The sequence below is a fragment of the Thalia democratica genome, chromosome 9 (assembly GCF_965202585.1).
Source record: "Thalia democratica chromosome 9, ktThaDemo2.hap1.1, whole genome shotgun sequence".
Classification (NCBI taxonomy): Eukaryota; Metazoa; Chordata; class Thaliacea; order Salpida; family Salpidae; genus Thalia; species Thalia democratica.
This window is the reverse complement of record NC_139173.1, coordinates 30,274,153-30,296,401: the sequence shown is the minus strand read 5'-3', so window position 1 is coordinate 30,296,401 and position 22,249 is coordinate 30,274,153. Positions and strand designations below refer to the sequence as shown.

The following is a 22,249-nucleotide window of genomic DNA, read 5'->3' as shown; positions in this document are numbered from 1 at the left end:
TTATTAAACAATGCTTAGAACTAATTTCTAACCGTAAAATGAAAACACTTTTTATTAAGTTGGACTATTCAGTAAAAGATGAAATGCAAAAAAAAATTAGTTACAGACTTGCAGAAAAAGTTGTTGAAAATGTTGCTCGTAGCAGAAGTACACATCAAGTTAGTGCACAGTCTTACTTAATCTAAAATCATGCTTGTGCATTGTATAACACAGTTTGCACGTGTTTCAAGCTTAATACTTTATTCCTTCAAACTTTTTCTCACAATAATGTTTATTTTGGGGCAAAAATAGTTTTTATCTATAAAAATTAAATAATCAGTTATATTAACATAGTTATATTGTTAGTATTACGATACATTGTTATAGTTTGGTTTTTATTAGTTAATATATGTGTTTTTTTTAATTGAAGCGTTGCTAGTTTAAACACTCTTTGCAACTTGCTATAGTGAAATATTAAAACATTATATAAACACAGGAAATAATTGTAGAACTTGAAGACTGGGACATAACTAACTTGCTCAAATTTAAAGTTTCTGGAAAATTTATAACTGCCTACATAAACTGGTTTATTTGTCTTATGTTAAGTTGTTTGTTTGATTTACAGATAATTTTATTTGCTTTTAAAAAATAAGATATTAAACTTTAATAATACTTTTAAAAACCAGGTTTGTTGTTGCTGAAAGTTTGAATTCAACTCACACTGACACAAAGTTAATTTCCTTGTTTTCACAAGTAAAAGTATGTTTAGTTGATCTATAACAAAACTGCTAATCATTCATAGTACTTATGTAAAATCTACAAGTTTTTAAAAAAATTATAAACATGTACTTCAAAGTTTTATTGAAAAGTAACAGTCTTGTTGAAATAAAAATTTTAAAAATAGTTATAGTAGTTAGGTAACTTTGCTATAAAAAGAAAATAACTAGTATAGGGCAAACAAGTAAACAGTTAAATAACTATTAAACGAGCGATATCTAATAAAGATTGCGATAGTTTTTTAAGTTTCTGCCAAATGGGCGACTACAAAAATGATTTTGAGAAACCATGGTGTATAATGAAATTTATGACTTAAAATTTCATCTAGTTTCATAAAACAAAACTAATGTCCTTAGTTTATAGTTAATTAAAACATAAATCGAAACTTCACTCAAATAAGAATATTTGAAAATATTATTACTAAAATCCGAAAAAGTTAAATATTGCGTGAAAGTTAGTTTTTAAATAAAAAAATTATAGCTAGATTTAATTTATAACAAATAATACTATCAACTTGTTTTAACATTTGTTCATATTTTTCTTATAATATTTCATGATAAAAAAATAATTAGTGTTAACTAATTTAGAAAATATATTTCAGCAAAGTTTTAAGATGTAATATTAAGTTTTATTTATTAGAACTTGAACTACGAGCTTGTAACAACTGTTTAAATACATAATCAAAGTTTCCAAAATTGATTTACAATAATAAGTTTCAATTATTAAAAAGATGGAGAAGTTTGGATTTTCAAACGTAAGAGAATGCAACGAAGAACTATTTATATTAACAAAAAAAGTCTTAACTACTATTCAACTAGAAGTTTTTTGCATAAAACTGCATTATGACCTATCAAACGACGAAGAAAATAAAATTATTTCCGAAATTTTTATAAATATATCTGAATTACATTTTTCTACTAATAGAGTAAGCCGTCTTTGCTTTTTGGTACATACAATTAACAAGTATAAAGCAAAATTTAAAAAATTATATAAGTTCATTTAAAATTTAGAACTTATGTATACTTATTTGATTACGTAAAAAACAATAGCTTTATACGACCGTTTCGTATGTGAGATATATTACCTGATATACTCATCAGTAAAGCTAAAGTTTATTAACAATGTTTAACAGAAGTTTAAAATTTTATATTTTATGAGTATTATGACGTAGTATTAATGAAAGTTTTTGTGAAGCAATTTAAGTTTGAAAAACACTCTGATTTTGTTAGTTTAAGAGTTTGTGCGTTTTAAAAAGTTTGGAAAGTTTGTATTAGAAATTTTTTTTAAACTATGTTTAAAAGTAAAATTCGTGATCGCGGCTTAATTTTACTTTTATTTAATATTTAGTTAGTTTTGAACTTTAAAAAAAATAATTTTTGGTAACGTATGTATATATTTTGTCTTTCGCATTTTTTGTTTAGTGTTATGTCCTTCAGATTTATCAATTTCTATTTTTTTTAAGTTGCAAAGTTTGCAGCCGAATTTAGTACTGAATTTTGATTTTGTCCTGTTTAGTATTTCCCATTTAATTTTGCAGTCTGTATTGTTATCTTTTAAACTCCAAATATAGTTTGCCAGTTCTGTTCTATGTCTTTTGTTGATGTTGTTGAATGATGATTTGTGGTTCCTATATCTTTGTCTAAATCTATTTCCTGTAGATCCTAAGTACTATTTGGTTATTTTGTTTGATGTTTTTGTTGCTCTATATATTATGTTTGAAACTAGGCATTGATTGTTTAAAGGGCAAGGTTTTTTGTTGCAATTGCAAAGTGTACCTTTTGTGTTGCTTTTATCGTTTATATTGTTTTTGTTAAATATTTTATTGTTTAGTGCCACTTGATTGCTTCTGAAATTACTTGTACAACTGTAAGGTACTTTAAATACGTTGCGGATAAATATTAAATCATATGTGTGGTTTTTATCAAAGGATGTGGTAATCAGATTTAGAAATTGTTTGCCTATTTTATAACTTAGACTTAGACTAAACGGTGGGTTGAAAAATATTGTATCTTTTTTACTTTGTCTTTTATTTCTTTTTAATAGGATGGTCTTACCTATCAATCTTTTTTTTTTTTATATTCAGAGTATCTTTGCAATTGGCAGAAATTAATGCTTTTTGGTTAACTTCTTTTACATTGTTAAAAGATTCTTCATTTTTAGATGCTTTTATTAGTCTTCTGTTTATTGGTTCGGTTAGTTGTCTTAGTACTTGTCGGGGGTGATTTGAGTTGTTGTTTACGTATAAATTTGGTGACTTTAGTTTGTTGTAGGGTTGGTAACTTGAGTTTAATATGTTAAACGACACATCTAAAAAATCTGTTTGGATTAATCCTGATTCTGTTGTTATTTTAAAGCTGTTTTGTTTAAATAGTTTAATCAAATATTTAGCAGTGTTATCAGCTGATCTCGGTAACTTACTTCTTGTTATCCATAGTCCGTCATCTCTATATAATCCAAATTAATTATCTGTAAAAATCTTAGTTTTTAAAATTTCATTCAGTAAAAACAGCCTCTAAAATCGCAAATCAAATTAAATCAAGCCGGGAACACGAATAGCTTAAAACATTTTCTAATACAGTTTATAGCGTTTTTTTTTTATACCTTTCCAAACTTTTCAAAATGCATGAATTCTTAAACTAACAAGATCAGCGTATTTTTTCAAACTTAACTTACTATACAAACAACCTCTAATATTACTACGTCATATAATTATAAAATTTTAAAATTCTAAACTTCTATTAAACACTGTTAATAAACTATAGATTTATTGATGACTATATGAGGTTATTAATCTCATATACGAAACGGTCGTATAAACATATTGTTTTTACATAGTAAAATATAAAATCACTCCTTAGCAAGCACTATTGGCCAGAACTTTTAAAAAATCTTTTGATATACATAAATTTATATAGAAAACAAAATGATTATTTAAACTTAATCGCTTTCTACAGAGCCCACTTTAAGGGCTTTTTATAAGTTTGTTAGGCAAATGTGATTAAAAAATTCCAGAACATACTTTTCATTAGGACAAAAAAATAATGTCTTAATCTTCAGCTAGTTCAATTCAAAGTAAATAGCACTTTAGTAAATAAAGGTTTAAAAGTTATACAAAAAACAAAAAACATTATGACGTAATTATTGAATGTTGTACAGTACAAATATTACAGATTTTTAAAAATCGTACCAGCAGAATATTTAAACATTTAGCTTTATGAAACATATGTTTTAGTTTGTTTTTAAAATTTACTTTTCTTAATAAATGTGGGCTCTAGGAAAAGTGCTTAAGTTTATTTAATTACACTATATATTTGTATATAAGCTTTTCTTTACAGTGTGTTGCTAGATTTCTATACATTTTTTAGTAACCTTTTCATTTAATTCAAAATTAAACTTGAATTTCATTTAAGATTCTATTTGCCATTTTTAATAAACAATATGCTATATCTTAACTTCTACTAGTAAGTATTTTTAACAATGATACTTTTTTAAATAAACAAAGTATCCCTTAAGAATGCTTTGTGTAAACATTAATCGGTTTATAAAATATTTAACCATAAAATGTTTTTATAAGTTTGGTACAAGAAGAATTTTGTCTTCTATTTTTATACGATTGATTAATATTACTATTTTAGGAACACAAATTTATTTTTTGTAACAATTAAAATTTTTAAACAGATATTTTCAGTCATCGTTGAAAATTTTGAGGAACAAAGTTTAATAAAAGTAAAACTAATAAAAGAAGACCAAAAAAAAGTATTCTATGAGTAAATAACGTTTATGATTCAAAGAAATATCAAAGCGTATAGATACTTACTAATAAAGCAATAGTTATTTTTTTCAAGTTTAGCCACAAATAAAAAAAATAAAAAATTAAACATACTTTTAGAAAAAATTTTTCATATAGTTGTTCTATCTGACTTTTGATACCTCATTTTTATACTAGTTGCAATAGTTGCAAACAAAATAACAATCACTAAACATTTTGTATATAATATTAGAAATGCTTATTATATATCCCAAGGATTTAGAAAAATAAAAACATACTAAATGGGTGCACGACTATTTAAACTCTGACAATTCAAATTCTTAAAAACAATTGAAAGGGCTGCAAGTAAAAAAGTAATAAATATTTGTTAAGTATAAAATATATATATGTAGGTCCTATTAATACCTACCGGCAATTTTATTTTGCAAAAAATTAAATATATTTTGAGATATGGCTTAAATAAAGTAACAAACATAGTTATTTTTAGTAATTTTAAAATATTTTGAAAATGTTTAAGGTATGCAAAAAAAAAAAATTGGCTAGTAGATTTTAATAATATCTACATACTTATTTTTTCGAATTTTGATTACTTTTTTAGATATAGTTCTTTAAAAACTATTTAAGAACTTGAATTGTCAGAGTTTGAAATGTAGGAGTTTGAATTGTCATGTAACCATACTAAATGTAAATTATTTTGTTAGAGATTGTTAATATCCATAAAATTTGACATTTAAACTAAGTAAAAGACTAAAGATATGAATATAGGTATTCTAAAACACCTTAATTAAAGTTAAAAACTAACAAAAAGAATCTTAACCTTACATTTTAAAAATATATAAAATTTAAATAATAAATTTTCTTGATTTATATGACTAAACAATCTCAGTGACTTTATTTTATAGAAATATTGAACTCAATGTTAGTGATTCTGATGAATTTGCAATAATAAAACTTTTAGACTATCTCCGTGATTCGAAAACAAAAGTAAGTTAAATTAAAGTTTTTATACGTATAAAGACAAGACAAAACTTAAAATTGTACAAAGCTTAGTGAAGCAGTTATAAGTTTATGATAACATTTTTTGAAAATTTTGAATGGTTTTATCTATAATAGGTATTTTTATTATTTTAATTAACAAAGGTACTATATACTAAAAGTAAAGTATTATTTTTAGAAAACGAATAAGTATTCTTCAATCAATTTCTCTAAAGAGCGATATCTAATAAAGATTGCGATAGTTTTTTAAGTTTCTGCCAAATGGGCGACTACAAAAATGATTTTGAGAAACCATGGTGTATAATGAAATTTATGACTTAAAATTTCATCTAGTTTCATAAAACAAAACTAATGTCCTTAGTTTATAGTTAATTAAAACATAAATCGAAACTTCACTCAAATAAGAATATTTGAAAATATTATTACTAAAATCCGAAAAAGTTAAATATTGCGTGAAAGTTAGTTTTTAAATAAAAAAAATTATAGCTAGATTTAATTTATAGCAAATAATACTATCAACTTGTTTTAACATTTGTTCATATTTTTCTTATAATATTTCATGATAAAAAAATAATTAGTGTTAATTAATTTAGAAAATATATTTCAGCAAAGTTTTAAGATGTAATATTAAGTTTTATTTATTAGAACTTGAACTACGAGCTTGTAACAACTGTTTAAATACATAATTAAAGTTTCCAAAATTGATTTACAATAATAAGTTTCAATTATTAAAAAGATGGAGAAGTTTGGATTTTCAAACGTAAGAGAATGCAACGAAGAACTATTTATATTAACAAAAAAAGTCTTAACTACTATTCAACTAGAAGTTTTTTGCATAAAACTGCATTATGACCTATCAAACGACGAAGAAAATAAAATTATTTCCGAAATTTTTATAAATATATCTGAATTACATTTTTCTACTAATAGAGTAAGCCGTCTTTGCTTTTTGGTACATACAATTAACAAGTATAAAGCAAAAATTAAAAAATTATATAAGTTCATTTAAAATTTAGAACCTATGTATACTTATTTGATTACGTAAAAAACAATAGCTTTATACGACCGTTTCGTATGTGAGATATATTACCTGATATACTCATCAGTAAAGCTAAAGTTTATTAACAATGTTTAACAGAAGTTTAGAACTTTATATTTTATGAGTATTATGACGTAGTATTAATGAAAGTTTTTGTGAAGCAATTTAAGTTTGAAAAACACTCTGATTTTGTTAGTTTAAGAATTTGTGCGTTTTAAAAAGTTTGGAAAGTTTGTATTAGAAATTTTTTTTAAACTATGTTTAAAAGTAAAATTCGTGATCGCAGCTTAATTTTACTTTTATTTAATATTTAGTCAGTTTTGAACTTAAAAAAAAATACTTTTTGGTAATGTATGTATATATTTTGTCTTTCGCATTATTTGTTTAGTGTTATGTCCTTCAGATTTATCAATTTCTATTTTTTTTAAGTTGCAAAGTTTGCAGCCGAATTTAGTACTGAATTTTGATTTTGTCCTGTTTAGTATTTCCCATTTAATTTTGCAGTCTGTATTGTTATCTTTTAAACTCCAAATATAGTTTGCCAGTTCTGTTCTATGTCTTTTGTTGATGTTGTTGAATGATGATTTGTGGTTCCTATATCTTTGTCTAAATCTATTTCCTGTAGATCCTAAGTACTATTTGGTTATTTTGTTTGATGTTTTTGTTGCTCTATATATTATGTTTGAAACTAGGCATTGATTGTTTAAAGGGCAAGGTTTTTTGTTGCAATTGCAAAGTGTACCTTTTGTGTTGCTTTTATCGTTTATATTGTTTTTGTTAAATATTTTATTGTTTAGTGCCATTAGTTTGCTTCTGAAATTACTTGTACAACTGTAAGGTACTTTAAATACGTTGCGGATAAATATTAAACCATATGTGTGGTTTTTATCAAAGGATGTGGTAATCAGATTTAGAAATTGTTTGCCTATTTTATAACTTAGATTTAGACTAAACGGTGGGTTGAAAAATAGTGTATCTTTTTTACTTTGTCTTTTATTTCTTTTTAATAGGATGGTCTTATCTATCAATCTTTCTTTTTTTTATATTCAGAGTATCTTTGCAATTGGCAGAAATTAATGCTTTTTGGTTAACTTCTTTTACATTGTTAAAAGATTCTTCATTTTTAGATGCTTTTATTAGTCTTCTGTTTATTGGTTCGGTTAGTTGTCTTAGTACTTGTCGGGGGTGATTTGAGTTGTTGTTTACGTATAAATTTGGTGACTTTGGTTTGTTGTAGGGTTGGTAACTTAAGTTTAATATGTTGAACGACACATCTAAAAAATCTGTTTGGATTAATCCTGATTCTGTTGTTATTTTAAAGCCGTTTTGTTTAAAAGTTTAATCAAATATTTAGCAGTGTTATCAGCTGATTTCGGTAACTTACTTCTTGTTATCCATAGTCCGTCATCTCTATATAATCCAAATTAATTATCTGTAAAAATCTTGCTTTTTAAAATTTCATTCAGTAAAAACAGCCTCTAAAATCGCAAATCAAATAAAATCAAGCCGGGAACACGAATAGCTTAAAACGTTTTCTAATACAGTTTATAGCGTTTTTTTTTTATACCTTTCCAAACTTTTCAAAATGCATGAATTCTTAAACTAACAAGATCAGCGTATTTTTTCAAACTTAACTTACTATACAAACAACCTCTAATATTACTACGTCATATAATTATAAAATTTTAAAATTCTAAACTTCTATTAAACACTGTTAATAAACTATAGATTTATTGATGACTATATGAGGTTATTAATCTCATATACGAAACGGTCGTATAAACATATTGTTTTTACATAGTAAAATATAAAATCACTCCTTAGCAAGCACTATTGGCCAGAACTTTTAAAAAATCTTTTGATATACATAAATTTATATACAAAACAAAATGATTATTTAAACTTAATCGCTTTCTACAGAGCCCACTTGAAGGGCTTTTTAATAGTTTGTTAGGCAAATGTGATTAAAAAATTCCAGAACATACTTTTCATTAGGACAAAAAAATAATGTCTTAATCTTCAGCTAGTTCAATTCAAAGTAAATAGCACTTTAGTAAATAAAGGTTTAAAAGTTATACAAAAACAAAAAAAGCATCATGACGTAATTATTGAATGTTGTACAGTACAAATATTACGGATTTTTAAAAATCGTACCAGCTGAATATTCAAACATTTAGCTTTATGAAACATATGTTTTAGTTTATTTTTAAAATCTACTTTTCTTAATAAATGTGGGCTCTAGGAAAAGTGCTTAAATTTATTTAATTACACTATATATTTGTATATAAGCTTTTCTTTACAGTGTGTTGCTAGATTTCTATACATTTTTTAGTAACCTTTTCATTTAATTCAAAATTAAACTTGAATTTTATTTAAGATTCTTTTTGCCATTTTTAATAAACAATATGCTATATCTTAACTTCTACTAGTAAGTATTTTTAACAATGATACTTGTCTACAAATAAAGTAAGCAGGTTTTGCTTTTTAGTTGTTAAAATTAGGTAATATTTAAACAAATAAAAACTTTAAAAGTTTATTTTGCTTTTTTATAGAGAATAAATTTATTTAGTTATTTTGCATAACTGAACAGTTTAATTATTTTAGAAAAAAAAAAATTCTTTTAACAATTAAAATTTGTAAACAGACATTTTCAGTCGTCGTTGAAAATTTTGAAGAAAGAAGTTTATTAAAAGTAAAGTTTAAAAAAGATAATCAACAAAAAGTTTTATTTGAGTAAGTATTATTTATGTTAATTGAAATTATATAGACGTCCGTACAACCACTTACTCGTAATGTATTTAGAATTAGAATACTGTTTTTATTCAACCCCAGCTGAAAAAATAAAGCGATATTTAGAAAAAAGAACTTTCACAAAACTATTTTATCTTCATTTTTAAATTAGGCTTTTAGACTAGTTTCAAACATAGAAATAACTACTAAACATTTTATTTTTACTATCTAGAGTGCTTTTCATACATACTCCAGTGTATATAATAATATGTATACACATTTTTTACATGTAATTTAGTTTACAAAGTTATTTGTAAACTACAGGTACTATTTAATCTGAAAATTTCGAGAATTTTAAACATTGTTTAAACACAATATTTCAAATAATAACTTAAGCAAATTTTTTATGGTTTAAATATTAACTTTTCTAAAATAATGCATTCATAATTTTTATGATTTCTACGTCTATACAATCTTATTAAGATGTATTTTAGAAATATTCGATTAAATTTCAGCAGTTTTAATGAAGTTGCAGCTAAAGAAGTTTTAACTTATTTACAAGTTTCTCAAAAAGAGGTAAGTTACATTTTATTTGTAATGAATACAGACACAAGGTAATCTTTATAATTATTTTTGGTTTAATTAAAATACTTTTTAATGATAAAATTCTTTGAAGACTAAAGTACATTCCTAACTACAAAAAATAAACTATAAGTTAAACTTAGGTCACATAAATATTATATAGTAAAACAAAATGTGTAACACGCAACCAAACATATTTTACATCAAACAAACAGGTAGGAGAAATTTGTATTTATAATCTAGAAGTAAATGATGAAGAGTTTTTCAAAATAATTTTTTCAAAAATAAACAACATTCAGATTAAAGAAATTCGTTTTCAAATGATGAGTGGCCTTACTTTTGAAAAAGAACTAAAAATTATTTCTAGAGTTCTAATGGCAATGTGTTCCGTAGATGATTTTAAATTTGCTACCGTTAGTTACTTAAGTGGTCCTTTTTTAAAGTTCAAATCGAGTTTAAAACTTTACCTTTTTTAAGTATTTTTATATTAGGAACCGAGAATTGAAATAGATCATGAAGATAACACTTTATTGCAAGTTGAAGGAAAACCAACAAAGAAAACAATTTTATAGTTATTTGTTTTTACGTGTTTTTTCAATAGACATTTTATAAACCAAAAGTATTGAAACAGAAACGGGTTTTAAAATCTTGTTTAATCCGTATTAACTATGAAGTTAAAATTCTAAATTCACTAATTTTCGAATTTAAATATTGTTGAGCTATGACAGAATAAGTTAAGAAAGTTTAGTTAAAAAAATAACTATTATAGTTTTAGTTTTAAGAGTTATTAAAACTTGTTTTTTAATTAGTTGTCAATTTAAAAACTAATTTTAGTTGCTCATATGGATACAACGAAGAATTTACACTAATCAAAAAAAATTTAAAGACTAAACCCTTGCAAGTTTTTTTCATCAAGCTTTGTTGCGTAACAGCACAAGCTGTACTTTGTTTCCGAGTTTTAAAGCTTTTGCTTAAATTAGGTTTGGCCAATAGTGAAGTAAGTTTTTATTTTTGCTTCGTTAGTTTTATCAAGTTATTTAACACAAACTTAAATTGTTTTTATATATAACAGATACGAAGTGTAAGAGTTAAAATAAAGTTTTGTTAAACAGATGTAAATTTTTTTTTTAATTTGTTGTCTAAATTAAGAAATGAAATAATATTCTTTTATCACGTTATCAAAAAAGTGAGTTGCTATTCAGTTTCTAAATACTTACGCCAGAAAATATATTATTTCTTACCTTTTTATTCTAACATGAAGTTCAAACTCACTTTTACTTATTATAAATATTTCTTTCAAACAGAAAATATGTGTGGTCATAAGTAATTTTGAAGGTGAAGAGTTAATAAAAATGAAATTAAAAACTGGAAACCTACCGAAAACATTTGTTCCTGAGTAAGCATACTTTTAACTGTAAATCAAATAAACTGTAAAACCAACACAAAAACAACAATTCCTAAAACAAATGTTGTATGCAAATAAAAGACCTTTTTACATAATGTAACTAAACTACATTTACTTAAGCTAGAATTTATCAAAAAACTATAAAAGAATCCTACGTTACTACAAGTCATAAAAATTTTGTATTTTAATGTAAATTTTATACAATATTTATGTTTCTTTAACCAATACTTCTTAAGCTTTTCTAAAAATTAATCAATTACAATTCATAAAGTTTAAAGTTTATACCAAACGTTAGTTCTATTTACAAACATTGTCAAATAGTATATTAAAAGACCATTAATATTTTACTTAAATTTTCTATAGTAGAAATACGATCAGAAAATTACAATCAGTTTAAAATTTCAAGTGTACTTTGTTATATTTTACTTAGTTTTTTTTTTAGATTTAGTGTTTATTCCAATGACAAGTCTGAAACTAGTTTAGAGAAGAATGTTTTTAAAAGTTCATCAAGCTCAAGTGCAAAAGTATGTTTTTTAAATAAACTACTGTTTAAACATATTTAAGTAAAATATTAAAACGATACCAATTAAATAAATAAAAATATTTATATAGTTTTCTGACATAACTTTTTGTCTAAATTTAATTAATAGTTGGAAGAGTTTACTTTCTACGAAGTCGAAAAGTATGAAGAAATCTTTTCTTTAATTCAACGAGCCCTAAGTTTAGTTGAAGTGAAAATTATTCGTATTATGTTGCATCGTGACATAACTTTAAACAAACAAACTACAACTTGTATCAAGATGGTAGAAAAAGTCTATGAATTAAATACAACTTTTGATAATGTAAGTTTTTTTCTACTTAACTTATTTATGAAAAATAGTCTTTTTTGTAAATTAATTGAACACTTGTAAAACAGGGAACAGTATTTATCGTAAACAATTCTAAAGGTAGATGTCTTTCTGAAGCAAAACTACAAAATATTAAAGGAGAACAAAAATATAAAGCGACTTTTAAGTAAGTACTTAATACTTATACATAAATTGTTAAAGAAATATTTTTTTGTGATCTTTTATAACTATATCTGAATTTAAAACTTTTGACAAAAGATATAGAGTTGTATTTTGGACCTATCAATTTATTCATACACCTAGTTTAAAAAGATATTTTCCAATCAAAACTTGTTTTTTTAGTAGTTTGTTTCAGTTTTCAAGACAGTTTTGAACATTAAAAGTTTCAAACTATTTTAAAGAAATATGATATAAAGTGCATATTTTGTTCAAAATATTTGCAAGCAAAGAATATTACTTAAAAGATAGATATCTTTTGTAAAACAAGTGTTTTTACTATATTTGTAAATATCAAAACATTGTCAAGAAATTTTTTATAAACTTTTTGATAAAAGTAGACTTTTAACTTTATACTGATGACATTTTAACAAACAAAACTAATCAGTTATTCAAATATGTCTTGAATTTGATTTCAATTTTATTATTAAAAAAAAATAAACGTAAGAAATGACATTAGACACTAAGAACTTCAAAGATTTGTAATATCTCTATCATGAGTTTTCAACCTGAGTATAGCATGAAAACATTTTTAGTGTTTTAAAACACACTGTATTTTAATATTTTTATTTACTTTTTAGAAAAATGAAATTGAATGCTGGTCTTTTAAATAAAAAGGAAATTCATAATAAAATATGCACTATCTTATCTTCTGATGTAATAGTAAGTTTACTTTAAATATGTTTTGTTTTAAACTAGTAGCAAGACGACAAACTTGAACAAACATTCATACATGAATATGATATCTAGCCTAACAATACACTTCTAAAAAAATTAAGCATGTTTTATTCGCCTATCATAAATTAAAACTTTCTTCAAAACTTTTTACTTATTGTTTATTTAGTAGACTAATGTGAAAAATATGTATAGTATAAACCAAAAGATTAATGTAAAAATAAAATTTTGTTTCGCAAACAGATAGAAAAGTTTTATATCACTAATTTGAAAAATTTTGATGAGGAATTGTTATCATCTATTTTTTCATTTCTATGTGATTCAATAACAAAGAACATTTTTATTCAATTTATGAGTCCTTTCACACTTCAAACGAAACTCGAAATCATAACTAGTTTTGCAAGAAAAATATCTGATATTGAAATGAGAAATTTGACAAGTAGTAATGTTAGTTGTAACAAACAGTAGTCTAAAACATTTTTTTTTGTTTCATAACGCTTTCTTTCGTATTTTTAATTAAATTAAATTAATTATTAGGAATCGTCAATTTCTATAAATGATTCTGAGGAAAAAGGTTTTATACGGATTGAGATTATAAAGAAAAATCTAACAAAAATCAAGATTAAAGAGTTTACTTTTGTGTTTTTAGTTTCTAAGTAAATGATTATTAAACTAATAAGTACAAAACTTCAAGACTTACGGTTTTTATTTATTAATCTAATAAGTAAAGTATTAAGATTTTATCATTTTAATTTCTAGTTATGCTTAACAAGAATGATTTATAAGTTTAATATGTTTTTTAAACATATACTTCTTTAGATTTAATGAACTATAGCATTATAGTTTAAATGAAAAATAAACAAAATCGTTTCAAATACTTTAGTTTAAAAACTTATATTTTTACTTTTAACTAATGTTTCAGCATTAAATGTGATACCGGTTCTCAAATAAACTTGATGAAAAATTTTCTTAAAAGTTTACCAACCTCATTTATACAGGTATGGCATATTATTAGTTTTAAGCGTAAAGTTAGTTATTTTTATTTATTTAGATTATCATTTTCTAATTTAGTTTTCAACTTTTAAAAATATTACATTATAAACGTTTATAGGTTATAACAAAAAATATTCTTATAGATTAAAATTACCATTGTATAAAATCTAAAAACTAATAAAAATAATTAAATAAGTTGAATTCATTATTAGATGGATGAATTTGTTGTGGAAAATGTGAAAACTTACGATGAAAAAATAGTTTTAATGATTCAAAAAATCCTTAAAAGGTTTGAAGTTAGAATAGTCCAAATAATGTTGAAACATACAGTCACAAACAAAACAAAAACTGATATATGTTCTAAAATTTCCAAAAAGTTGTATAAGTTAGACCTGGCTATTAACAAGGTAAATTGATCCTTTTCTTTTCAAAAAGTTATATAAATCAAAAGTGTTTAAAAAAACGACTAAATAAATAAATAAAAAATAACTCATAATTTAAAGAAAATAATTTGTTTAATATAGGAAATCAAGTTCACTGTAAAGTCAAGCACTGCTACTATTTTGCTCAAAGCTTATCTTAAACGAAGAAAAAAAACAATAATTTTAAACTTTTAACGGTTAAACACTGTATAAAAACCTAATCAATAAAATTGTTTTTATTCAAGACCGTTTAAAGCTTTTGTTTACCACATTTTGTACTGGTTTCAAGAACAAAATTAGCCTTAAATAGTTTTTTGTTACAAATAACTTAATGTTAAAAGCTTTTATTAAAACCTTGCTACTAGATTAACAGCTAAACATAAATTGAAATACTTTAAAACTAATTGTTTAATAGTGTAACGTAACAAGCTTTTTTTTTTTGCATTTAGTCCTTGATTTTTATTTATAACTTAACTCTCATTTTATTAAAGAATGTATATACAGTGATAAATTTATATTATATTCAAGCATAGTCTTAGAAATTTCATTTTATAGTTGTTGTTGTAAAATGTTTTTTTAAATTTTTGTACATGATAACATTTTTATAAGTTAAGTTTTGTATCTTCTACTATTACAATAATGCTTTGTTGAAATTTTAGTGTTACAATTTTACTAACGATATTTCATCAAAAGATTTTTTACCACGTTTTCAAATTTTATTTTCTTTTTTCAAATTTTTTCTTAATTTAGAAAAAGTTGACTTAAAATTTCGTTTTGAAAATTTTAATGAAGCTGTAAAGAATTTCACTGATTTTCTGAAAACTTTTTATTGTGTTTTATACATAACATAAAAATAAACTTTTTGACTTATGCCTTATTTTTTTTTTATAATAATATTTTTTTACAACAAATAAACTTAAAGAATATATTAGTTTAAGTAGTGCAAAAGTTTGTGTGAAGTTTAAACATTTAGTTTCTTAAGATTACATTTTAACTTAAAACTTAATTTAAAATAAAATTTTTCTGTAGTGAAAAACAATTGTATCATACCATAGAAGAAAAAAATTGTTTGCCTACAAATTAAACGTAGTAGAATATTAATCAGTAACTTGCTACAAGTATTTAAAAAGTTTTTCTACTTTAAAATCACAGTAAAATTACGAATCATATATTAATTAAATATTTCAAAGACTATCATGTTTACATGAATTTATATAAAATATAACTTTCCGACCAAAATATCTTTGAAATTAAGTACTTAAACTATATTTTTTAGAATACTAGTGCTTTCTAGATAAAACAATTTTGTAATTTCAAAAAGTTATAAACGTACAATAAGCAAAGTTATAATTATTACGTCATTATTGTACAAACAACTTTTGCAGTTTACTGCTTTTCATAAACTTACTTTTTTTATAGAAACTTAACACTATGCTGTGTTATAAAGTGTTATAATCTTCAAAGAATTTAAGGGTTTATAGAAATGTTAAATATCATTGCATAGTGTCGAAAATGATACTTCAAAGAATAAAAATCATTCTAAAAAACAACAAATAAAATGAAGACTTATGAAAAGTTAACTTTATTTACGATTTTAAGTCTAAGTTGTATTCATTCATAATCTTTGTAGTGCTACTATTCCTACTTTTCTTTTTTATTTATAAAGACAAAACTTTGAAATCTCTTATAATTTTTTTAGCAGTATTCCAGGGAATTTAAACTCATTTAACTGCTGTTATACAAATAAATTCTTTCAAACATACTTTATACTGTCCCAGAAAACTTTTTTTCTATCCATATCACTGAAGTAAAAGCTTTGTGCCAAAAAAAAGGTGTTCGTTTAACTTTTAAAAAACCAGACAAGGTATATTTCAGAATGTTTTGAAACCAACTGAATATTAATACTTTCTGTTATACTTTATTATGTTTGAAAAACACGGGTGTGCAAGCCGTTAGAAACGAGAAATTTTCTTAATCATCTTCGAGTTGCTTGTTTTTCTCCACTTTCTTTCTGTTGTCTTTTGTAGTTTTCTTTGGAATCCTTGTTGTAAATGACAATCTCACATTAGATCTTGGTTTCCAACTTAGAGGATTGACTGCTGTATTAGGTCTTTTTCAATGTCAACAATCGATTCACTAACCGACGCGTCAGAAATATGTACAAAGACGTTAAAATCTTCCACAAAATACTTGTAAAGTTGCAACCCACGACACAGATCGGTTAGGTTTACCGTGTATCCGTCTTTTTCCGGAAGTTTTAGCTCCTTTATTCAACATAGGTTAGGTTCTTCTTTTTTGATGATCACAAACCTCGGTACAAAGAGTTTTCCTCTTGCTTATGATTTTTATTGCAACTGGGGCTCTCTACACTCTTTCTAACCTTTTTGCTTAAAATGTCAAGTGTTTGTGGCTTATGAATGCTAAGATTTAACATCATCTTGAATATTTTTTATTCTTCTTTTGTTGTAACAAGTTTATTTTTAAAAAGCTGCCTCGTTCTTTCGTTTAAATCTTTTATTATTACTCTATATGAATAATATTTTAGTTCTCATAAGGTGATTCACAGAAAGTAAATCTCTTAGCAGCAATAACGGCTTTTACTTTTTTTTATTCATTTTCAAGTTCTATACATTTCAAATCTTAATTACAAAAGTGCTCATGGCTGCAAAACAAAACTAAAAATTATTTTATTATACTTTCAGTTGATTTTTCAATTAAGCATTTCATTGCTAAGCTGTTTTTCTAAGATCATCATCGTAATATTCTTTTGTCTTTTAATGCCTCTTTTTTCGTATTTTTTTGCTTAACTGTATTGCAGATAGTGATGTACCGGACCCACAATTTCGGGTCCGGCCGGACCCGGATCCGGACTTTTTTTTCAAACTAGAATCCGGCCGGAACCGGATCCGGACTTTTTTTTCAAATTAGAATCCGGCCGGACCCGGACTTTTTTTTCAAATTAGAGTCCGGCCGGAACCGGATCCGGACTTTTTTTTCAAATTAGAATCCGGCCGGATCCGGATATCAGACAAAAATGGCAATATCCGGCCGGACCCGGATAGTGAGTCCGGTAAATTACCAAAATAAACTAGCCTGAGTCAGAATGAGGTTTTTAAAAACTGAAAAAAAGAACTTTAATCTAATAATAAGTAGAACAGCTAGCCACAAGGTTTACAAATTTAGATGTTATTTACAATTAAAAATCTGAAATCAAGTTCTTGAACAAAATACACTAGAAAATTACAAAATATTGAAAACTGGATCAGCTCAAACTCATTCAAAATCTAAAAGAAAACTAGCCTGAGTTTTTATAAAAAAACTAAACTAGCCTGAGGCAGTCAAAGATTTTCTAAAATTCCCAAAAATTTTCAAACTATCAGGGTTGCCACTGTTAAGTCAATAAAACTAGCTAAAGTGAGTATAAACAAGCCTGAGTCAGAATAAGGTTTTAAAAAACTGAAAAAAAATTAGTTTGATCTAATAATCAGTAGAACAGCTAGCAAAGGTTGACAATTTGGTAGTAAAGTTGTGCACTAATTCTGGTACACTTAACTTATTAGTACTATCCATCAATCCTACCTTATTTAATTAGTATCTAACAAATACTAAATTCTAACTGAGACTACTTTCTATAATCAGACACGACAGTTTTGAGTTATTAATCTTTTATATAAAACACAACAAGAAATACTGGCATATACAAAATTATTAATTACTTTGGTAACACTTTAAAAAACTGGAAGCTACTTAAATCTATATCAAAAGACTTAAAACAAAAAACTAAAAATTAAATAAAACTTTTAGTAAACAAGAAACTGTAAAATTTTTAATAAACTATTAAACTATAAACCTGGCTTAAATATTTAAACAATTAAACACCTGTTGAAATATTCACTTATAAAATAAAACACTACTTACAATAAGCATTCACAAAAACGTTCAAGATATTTTGTTGCTTCAAGCTACACACCAAACTAACTAACTGCTTACATATAAACTGCCTGTCATGTTCTGATGTTTTGTTGCATCAGTATTTAGTTTGAAACATTTCTTCATATGATTCTCATTGGCTCGTACATTCAACCGTATTAACTTTAAATATACTCTGAGCTCGACTTTAAACAATAAATAATGCAAGTATTCATTCCAAAGTTTTCAATTTTACAACATATGTAAAGAGTTGCATTTCATGAAATGTGTATTTATAGTTTAAATGTAAACAAATGTAAATTAGTCACGTGTACAAAATGAGCTAATCACGGTAGGTGATTAATTTTAACTGACGAAAATGAATCTTATTAATTTTCACAGGGTTTTTTTTTTGAAAAAATACTTTTCAGTATGCTCTTTTTTACTAACTAGATCCGGGTCCGGACTTTATTTTCAAATTAGAATCCGGCCGGAACCGGACCCGGACTTTATTTCAAATTAGAATCCGGCCGGAACCGGATCCGGACTTTTTTTTTAAATTAGAGTCCGGCCGGATCCGGATATCAGACAAAAATGGCAATATCCGGCCGGACCCGGATAGTGAGTCCGGTACATCACTAATTGCAAAGCAGTTTTAACAATTAGTTAATACGGTAATGTTTTACATAACAACCAACTTTACATTAAAGTGAAGTTGTTTACTGTTTTAAAGACAGTAACTAATATGTACTATCAAAAGGTTACTTTTGTTAAACTTTTCCTATTCTATTACTTATAAATTTTTTGTAAGCTATTTTAAAATTAAAATCTTAAAAATATTGAAACCTTAATTAACTTTTATCAAATTTAAAAAAAAGTAAAACAAAAAGATACTAACAAAGACCTAGTACAAAGTTATACTGGAAAATTTGATTTAAGTCGTTTTTACCATTTTTAATCTGAGACAAGTTTTCTTAAAACTTTCATTTTTCTTTTTTTATCTTAAATGGTTAATGTATGCAATACTCTGTATCTATTCTTCAACGATCTCAAATAAGTCCAACTTTTGGAAATTTATTTTTTATTGCAGGTTGATAGATTTTAGCGGTTAAATTATTTTATTAGATACAAATCGCTTATAAAATATAAAACTAAAAATTTGAAAACATATAATTTCGTGCGAGCTTAGAAATTTTGCATGGCTTGAAACTACTTAGCGTTGGCCTTATTTGTAAAATATGGAAATTTTTTATTTTTTGACATGGTTTTATTTTTAGATGTCTAATTAGCATTACATGATTTTTTTAACAGCTGCGAACTTTTTTTATACTCATTAGTATTTATATTTATTAAAATATGCACTCTATAATGTAAGTAGTTTACATTTGAAATCATAATTATTCTGCCTTGTTTTTAGTAAGATCTATTTTTATTGCTATACTTTTAGTTGACAAAAGTTACAATAAATAAAATGCGTTTTTTTTTTAAAGCAAGTTATAAAATTGTTTTTGTTAATAAATAGTTGACTTTTTTTGTTACATTACAATATACATGTGTTTTTGTTATATCAAAAAGTTTTGTATAATACTTAAAACATTTTTAGTGTTTTTATTTTTTCGTATTCTTTTGTTTTCTTACTATAAAAACCATTATCTTTAGCGACCTCTGGTGAGCTTTTATTAGCAGACTTTAATGCTTTTAGTTAAAAAAAAATAATAAATTAATAAATCTATAAACTGTGATAAGGGTTATTAACATTCTTGGTAGCTTATTAAGAGGCACTTGAAACCATTTAAACTTGTAAAAAAAATTCATTAAGTCTAAATATAAAACTTTAAAATTTTATAAATAATAACGCTATAAAGCACAATAAACTTTGCTAACTTTGTCAAACATCTTATTAACTACATTTAACAAAGTTTTAGAAGATTTACATGACAATAAATATCTACAATTTACATACATATAACTCAAACAAACTTTACCAATAAATGATTTAAAAAAAACGTTATCAAGGTTAGTATATAAAACTTTAAACTTAACAAGTCGTTTAAAATGTCTAACGTTTTAAATATAAATATCGAGTGCTAAAAGGAATATTAGGAATTTAATTTGTTTTATAAAGTAAATTTCTTTGTTAACTTTTCAGTAATAAAAAATGTAGTAAATAAACACTCTTTTAGTTAAACTTTATTCTTGAAGTTTTTTACTAGTACAATAAAACTGATTATCAAGTAATAACTTAGTCTTTAGAATTAGTTACTAAATCTAAATTTATTAAGTGTACACTCTTTTTAGGTTTCATTAATTTACTTAAAAGCTATTTAAATACATTGTTTTTTAAACTAGGGCTAGTCTATTCATTTAAAAGATTATGTAAAAATAACCGTTCAAAATCATTAGGAATTGTTTAAAGAAACAGTGTAAGAAAAAGTGATACAAAATTCCTTTAAACAAATAAACTGTTAATTAAAATAAAAGATAATAAAAGTTTGAATAGAACTTAAATCAAGTTTGATAAAAGTTAATTAAAGTTAGACAGTATGTTGGTAAAAGTTGTTTAAGTAAAGTCAATAGTTAATTTAATTTTGATTTTACGATAAAATAAAGGTGTTATTAGATTATCAAGTTAAACAAATCAAATTCCTAACACTATTTATACCAATTGAGGTACGAATTGTAAACAAATTGAATAAATTGTTTTTTCATACCTATATATGATAAAAACACTTCGAGTAACTCTATTTATATTACAGTATTTAAAAATTACTTTCTTAAAACATGTTAGAATTTCTCATTTTAAAACATAAAGTTTAATAAAGTTATATTCCTTTAAGGTCACATTAAAGTATAAATTCAAAACATTTCGAGCTACAAGATTACAACTTAAATTAAATTATATTTTCTTCTAAAGTTTTAATTAATATATTGACTTATTAACTTTGTTTTTTTAGAGCATGTATAGCGACATTAATACATTTTATAGGTATTTTACAAATAATTTGTTAATTTACCCATTAATTGGAAGGTAATGTATTAGTTAATATAAGCAAAAACAGAGATTTTTAAGGAATATATAACAATTTGTTTAAAAAAATAATTTTCTCAATATCTTCACTTAAGCTTTTTTACAATAAATTAAAAAACAATTAAATCTAGAAAGATATCTTTTTATCACAATAAACAACTTAAAATCAACAGTAAAAAATAGTAAACCTATTTGACAAAAATAAAATAAAACAGTTCATAAAATTAAAGAAAGTTCTTATAGCTAGTTTTTAATTAAAAAGAGTGACACACTTTTAATATTTAAATAGATTAAGGGAACATTCTAATATGTTAAAGTACTGTACAACTAAGTTAGTTTTGAACAATCTACATTATAAAAACTATAAATCTTTATTCATTCCGTGGAAAAAAATAAGTAAAATATGCATTGTTTTTTTTTAATATGTAAAACTTTCTCAGTGTGTAAATAGCTTAATAACGTACGGAAAAAACAATCTTATTAGAAGTATTATAAAAAGTTATAGTTTGATATCTTTGGATTGACCAATTATTTGAATCTTTAAAAAAAAAAACATTGCATTATACGTTTAGTTTGAAACCAAAGATTTAATTTTTTTATTAAAAATGACGTATAACTAAAAAGCTTATTGTTGTAAGAACAGATGGCATTATAACATTTATGTTAATGAAAAAAAATCATATTCTATGCTATGCTGTTTTCATTATTATTGCTTTTTTTGTATTCAATTTAAAATACTTAAATAAAAATAAAAGATAAATAAAAAAAGTAAGTAAAAAATAGTAAAAAGATAAATAAAAAAAATAGCAGAAACAGCTAAAATCAAAAGTACCTTTGTATGCTTCTACATTTTTTGTTGAAAACTTGCTGTAATTTAAACA

The 22,249-nt window shown here is 24.2% G+C and overlaps 1 protein-coding gene and 2 long non-coding RNA genes across 3 annotated transcripts; all 3 read left to right on the top strand.

Annotated features, from left to right (window-relative positions):
* Window positions 1–453: 453 nt before the first annotated feature.
* LOC145844595 (uncharacterized) lies at window positions 454–4,501 on the top strand. Its single transcript, XR_014370295.1, has 4 exons — window positions 454–564; window positions 666–738; window positions 1,487–1,681; window positions 4,435–4,501. It is a non-coding gene; the product is annotated as an uncharacterized LOC145844595 (long non-coding RNA).
* Window positions 4,502–9,239: 4,738 nt separating this feature from the next.
* On the top strand, window positions 9,240–10,264 carry LOC145844636 (uncharacterized). The gene is made up of 3 exons (XR_014370301.1): window positions 9,240–9,293; window positions 9,806–9,866; window positions 10,172–10,264. It is a non-coding gene; the product is annotated as an uncharacterized LOC145844636 (long non-coding RNA).
* A 128-nt stretch (window positions 10,265–10,392) lies between these two features.
* LOC145844462 (uncharacterized) lies at window positions 10,393–14,598 on the top strand. The gene is made up of 11 exons (XM_082951866.1): window positions 10,393–10,443; window positions 10,707–10,869; window positions 11,177–11,268; window positions 11,720–11,801; window positions 11,928–12,119; window positions 12,194–12,291; window positions 13,260–13,463; window positions 13,554–13,645; window positions 13,939–14,014; window positions 14,222–14,416; window positions 14,534–14,598. Exons 3-7 carry the CDS (start codon window positions 11,225–11,227, stop codon window positions 13,261–13,263), a joined length of 420 nt encoding a protein of 139 aa, XP_082807992.1. The 5' UTR covers window positions 10,393–10,443; window positions 10,707–10,869; window positions 11,177–11,224; the 3' UTR covers window positions 13,264–13,463; window positions 13,554–13,645; window positions 13,939–14,014; window positions 14,222–14,416; window positions 14,534–14,598.
* The last annotated feature ends 7,651 nt before the right edge of the window (window positions 14,599–22,249 follow it).

What these genes read in the sequence shown, in the direction of transcription:
- LOC145844462 (XM_082951866.1), top strand. Translation starts at nt 11,225, where the DNA reads ATGAAATTAAAAACTGGAAACCTACCGAAAACATTTGTTCCTGA. An exon ending in CCGAAAACATTTGTTCCTGA is followed by an intron (nt 11,269 to 11,719) that starts GTAAGCATACTT and finishes TTTTTTTTTTAG; the next exon opens with ATTTAGTGTTTATTCCAATG. An exon ending in CATCAAGCTCAAGTGCAAAA is followed by an intron (nt 11,802 to 11,927) that starts GTATGTTTTTTA and finishes TTTAATTAATAG; the next exon opens with TTGGAAGAGTTTACTTTCTA.